Source organism: Pygoscelis adeliae, unplaced genomic scaffold, assembly GCF_000699105.1.
Source record: "Pygoscelis adeliae isolate BGI_AS28 unplaced genomic scaffold, ASM69910v1 Scaffold75, whole genome shotgun sequence".
NCBI lineage: Eukaryota > Metazoa > Chordata > Aves > Sphenisciformes > Spheniscidae > Pygoscelis > Pygoscelis adeliae.
Window position 1 is genome coordinate 4,554,563 of NW_008824772.1, and position 4,554 is coordinate 4,559,116.

General features: G+C 45.3%; 1 protein-coding gene across 1 annotated transcript; it reads right to left on the minus strand.

Annotated features, from left to right (window-relative positions):
• Window positions 1-1,676: 1,676 nt before the first annotated feature.
• On the minus strand, window positions 1,677-3,944 carry LOC103916675 (nucleoside diphosphate kinase-like). Its single transcript, XM_009323727.1, has 4 exons — window positions 3,816-3,944; window positions 3,193-3,294; window positions 2,331-2,443; window positions 1,677-1,978 (listed from the first exon to the last, which is right to left on the minus strand). The coding sequence occupies exons 1-4, from the start codon at window positions 3,942-3,944 to the stop codon at window positions 1,861-1,863; spliced, it is 462 nt and encodes a 153-aa protein (XP_009322002.1). The 3' UTR covers window positions 1,677-1,860.
• Between the last annotated feature and the right edge of the window lie 610 nt (window positions 3,945-4,554).

Below are 4,554 nucleotides of genomic sequence, written 5' to 3' on the forward strand. Positions count from 1 at the left end.
CCCGGGATCCCGAGGGGAAGGGGGAAGGGCGTGGTTACTGCCCACTGTGTTCGCTACTTGGTCCTTTACCGAGTCACAAAATGCATTTCCCCTCCCTGCGCGAGGTGCAGCCGCGGGCCATCACTGCAATTTATTCTAACGCCAAAGCAACGCCCTGTGCGGTCCTTAACGCAGCCTCTCCCCGACGGGCCGCTTACGACGAGTGAAACTGGACGTGCTCGCTCGGGCACCGCGCAAGTGCCGGAGTATCGCACCTCTTCGAGAGGCGGCCGACCTCCCCCTCCTCCCCGGCTAAACGCGGCAGAAACACTCCTCCGTAGACACCCCCCCCGCCGCCAGGTAACTCCCATTTCTCTATTTTACAGTAAGCAAATCAAGAAAAAGAAACCTCAAGTAATCCTTCAAGCAAAAATGGAACTGGAGACTTCTCGCCCCCTGCGCAGGTTTGTCACACATTCCCTTTAACTTCATTATTTATCTCCTGTGGTAGTTAGGGAATTTGTTCCCTCTCCTTATGCTCATTAATTAGCTCTAAGACAATACAGTGAAGATTTCCTTTTATTTCACTTAAACAGCAGTTGTTGTTTTATTTTGCACCATCTCTTTTCGGGAGTTAGATATCCTCATGAAGTATCGTAAGCATCGACTTCAACATTCATTGCACAGTTCCGTATTTGAAACAAGAACTCGCTGGAGGGAAAAAAAATCTAGGAGTTCAAACAACTAACTTCATGAAACTCTTAATGAATACAGGCTGCAGGTAAATAAATACATAATATTGACCCCAACACATTTCTTGTTCCTCATCCAGTACAGCTAATGAATGTTTGTTATTAAGATTTCTGCAAGAGGCGGATCGTTTTCTCTGATAGAAGCAGGCACCTCTACTGAAATACCTTTAGCATTATCATGACTGTATTTCATTACATGATTGAATAAATTAAAAAAAAAAAAGCTACAGTCACTTCTGAAATACCTTACCCAAGAACAGCTCGCTTTGTAGTTCCAGCTATTAAGGAAAGGACACAAACGGGGACGTAGCTGAGCCATCAGCTGTTCAGTCAGTAAAGCAAACGGCGGGCGCCCTGCTGTTGCTCTGCGCAGCGCCAGAGGACCGCTACAGTAAGGTGGCTGAAGGCAGATCTCCCTCACCAACCTCACACTGGTCTTCTTTTCACATAAAAGGGCATTTCGGAAAGCCTGGCCTATTGATCCTTCCTTAAAATGCTAAATAAATCCCATGTGGGGATAAAAAAAGCAAGCTGAAGCAGTGTCCATCTAGAGGAAAGTTCTCATTTTGGTCAAAGCTACGCTCTGCGTAGAGGCACAGCGCGTTCTGCAGGGAGGAAGAGGCTTTCTTCCTCCAGCCGCCTTGGGCATGGGGATTCGCTGGATACCGAGTTCAGCCCCCAGCGTCTGGGCACACCATCAATATATTTACAAACCACCAGTTGTCCCCTAACATTTTAACAACGTCAACTTTGGACACTGAGCCATTTGCATATTTATTTACCAAATAAATTTTTACCAATTTTTTTTCTATTTACCAAAATGCCCTCTTTGACTACGGAGTGTTTCGGGACAATAGATGTCTGGGACAATTCGGGACAATTATATGCTCTGAAAATCCATGGAGATTATCTCACCCCCAGAAGCAGCTTTTTAAGAGTACAATTCCATCTATAACTCGACAGCTTTTTAACCAAAGCAGCAGCAAACACTGACTATATTTACTATTCCCAGCAGAGCAATCTCACAGAATTCTGAGGCGGGTTTCTACCAGTTTATATGAAGGGCGTTGAGGCAGCTAGAGGCTAGCAGCTGTTCACAGACAGACTATCAGAAGGTATCGGCTCCGTTCTACTCGTAGATCCATTCATGAGCACAGCTTCTGTAATCAACCAGTTCGTCGGGAGCGAACCACAAGTTGATCTCTGTCTCAGCACTTTCTACAGAATCACTTCCGTGAATGATGTTCCTAGGAAAAGAAAAGGTGGATATAAAAGCAGTAGTATCATCCTCAAACTCAAAGCAAAGCACGCTTCGCTTTTTGAAGTGGTCTCCACGATGGAGAGAAGTTGTAAGTAACTGTAAAGCGGTAGGAGGCAGGGAGCATGCCGTCCCAGCCCTGCTCATCGTTTGTCAATGGGGAAGACCACAACTCGGCTCCCATCTTTAGATCATAACATGACACGGGCACAGGGAACGGCAGCTCCGTGCACAAGATAGAGAAGGATGGAGCACAGTTCCTACATATATCATGACATATATCATGACATACCACTGGACATTCAGTGTCTTTAGATGATACCAATCGTTTCAAAACATACCGTCCAACTTGGACGCAGAGGTCACCACGAATGGTGCCAGGCTTTGAGTCGAATGGATTAGTTTCCCCCAGCATCACTCTTCCAGTCTTAACCACGTTAAGACCTTCCCACACCTTAAAAACAAAAAAAAAAAATCCATGGAGATTATTAAATCTTAGCGGTAGATAAAGTAGCAAGAGTTAATCATACCTTCCAGGATTACGCAACGCTGTCCATCACAAATCACCACCCGAATATTCCTAATAGCAAGACACACTTTATCTCCAATTTTCCCGTCAGATTCTTGAAGCCTCTATTGAAGTTCTCTCCTTCCGCACAACACCTCTCCTCACCAAGGACGGGAAGAGGGTAATTTTAAACCTCAGTATGGTAAACAGCCTCACAAAGCTGCCTGCTCACTGAAGATCTAGACCTCCAGCTCAACTACCTTACAAATACACTATCAAGGAAAAGAAGAGAAAATCCCTTCTAATGAAGTTAGACCGAAAAAGATTTTCAAAGTTACTATAGCTTGGGAGTGCAGTAAAAATATTCTGCCAGCATTTTTCAGCTTGCTTAATACATGGCATCTCATAGCGGGTTTTCTGTGCAGGTTTGCGGTTTCCCAAGGTCCCAGCTTTGGTTCCCCCTTTTACCCCTGCCTTCTTCCTCAACACATTGACTCAAAGGAGAGGAAGATTATGAAACAAAGATGAAAAGAAAAAGGAGTTAACAGCATGTCTTCCTAATTGCAGTATTTGAATCTAGGTTTTAAAGTCCTTTTAAAAGTAAACTAGAATTCAATAGGTAACACAATCTTATTGCAGGTAAGACAATTATACAGGGTATTTTCCTTAGCTGAGCTTAATTTTTAAAGACTCACCATAGCTACAACGGGTCCCGAGTGCATGTACTGCACCAGACCATCATAGAATGGCCGGTCCTTTAGGTCAATGTAGTGTTCCCTCAGAAGGTCTTCAGAGGCCTGCATTAAAAACCAACCAACCAAAACCAGCTTACTGTAAGAAGTTAAGAGCATACTGAAATCAGGCAGATTAACCACAGAGCACTATTAATCCTAAAACTTGCACGCACTTGAGAAGTCTGCATTGCTAGCATCTTCCTAGAAGTACTTTTGGTCGATACGAACTTGAGCTGTTTGCTTTAACCAGAGCTGAACTTCGCAAAGTATCTTCTGCCAATATAGACAGCTTATGTGACCTGGCATTTGTTGAAGATACTCGGAGATATTTTTTAGGTATAGGATGCAGCTAAAAGAATACTCTCTTCAGACTAATGACATGAAGTTACTAAAATTAGCATGCTTGGCATGTCCAAAGCATTTAGCCAGAGCTGGGAATTGGAACTTTTCCAAAATAGTCAAAGGCTTCGCAAAATTTCAGGTTTAATTGTTCTGAAGACGACGCTTGTCGTTGCAGCCTGCTGCCCTACTTTAAGGCTGCAGTTTATATGAAAAAGGAGACATACAAACTAAGGAAAGCTTACGTGTATTAATTTCATGGCCACCAGTTTGAAGCCTTTCTGTTCAAACCGCTTGATGATCTCTCCCACCAGTCCCCGCTGGACTCCGTCAGGCTTGATGGCGATGAAGGTGCGCTCGGAGATAGAAGCCATCGTCCTAACGAGGAAGGGAATAAAAGTCATTATTCCAGGATCAGCAGGCAAGTGCAATCCCAGCCCTGTATCGCGTGCGATGTCAGCTATCATTATAATTAAATTGGCCACATCTGAAGGTCATTAACCCGTGATCTGCACCGAGCTGATAAATCAATCGCTGTACACAGGTTTTCACAAGTGCTACAAAAGTAAGTTTAAAACCATAACAATGTGCCACACATAGAAACAAGCAATCAGCAAATATTAAAATCAGAAAAGCTCTAAGCGGAAGGAAAGGTCAAGACTGTCGCAGACGGGAGGCTGCTGCCCGCAATTTAGGGCAAAGCAGGCCGAATAGATCCATACGCATCATTTTCATCTGTAAACCGGTATTATCGGGTTGGGGTTTTTTTGGAAGATTGTTTTGCTGCACGTGCGTGTCCGCGTGTGTACACACACACCCACACAGGTATAGGGGTACCTGCGGGCGCACGCAGACACACAGGGGTGGACGGCACCCGGCGCACCGCGGCACGCAGCAATTGGTGCCGGGTCGGTGTTGTAGAAAAGCCCTGAAACGGGTCGGGGTTTGGCCCCCGCCCGCGGCGGGGCGAGGCGGGCCGGGGCC

Excerpts from the sequence above, each read along its gene's own strand:
- LOC103916675 (XM_009323727.1), bottom strand. The coding sequence starts at position 3,944 with ATGGCTTCTATCTCCGAGCGCACCTTCATCGCCATCAAGCCTGACGGA. Across the intron at positions 2,444-3,192 it reads CGGGACCCGTTGTAGCTATG|GTGTGGGAAGGTCTTAACGT; the intron begins GTGAGTCTTTAA and ends TTTGTTTTTAAG. Across the intron at positions 1,979-2,330 it reads CTCTGCGTCCAAGTTGGACG|GAACATCATTCACGGAAGTG; the intron begins GTATGTTTTGAA and ends TTCTTTTCCTAG.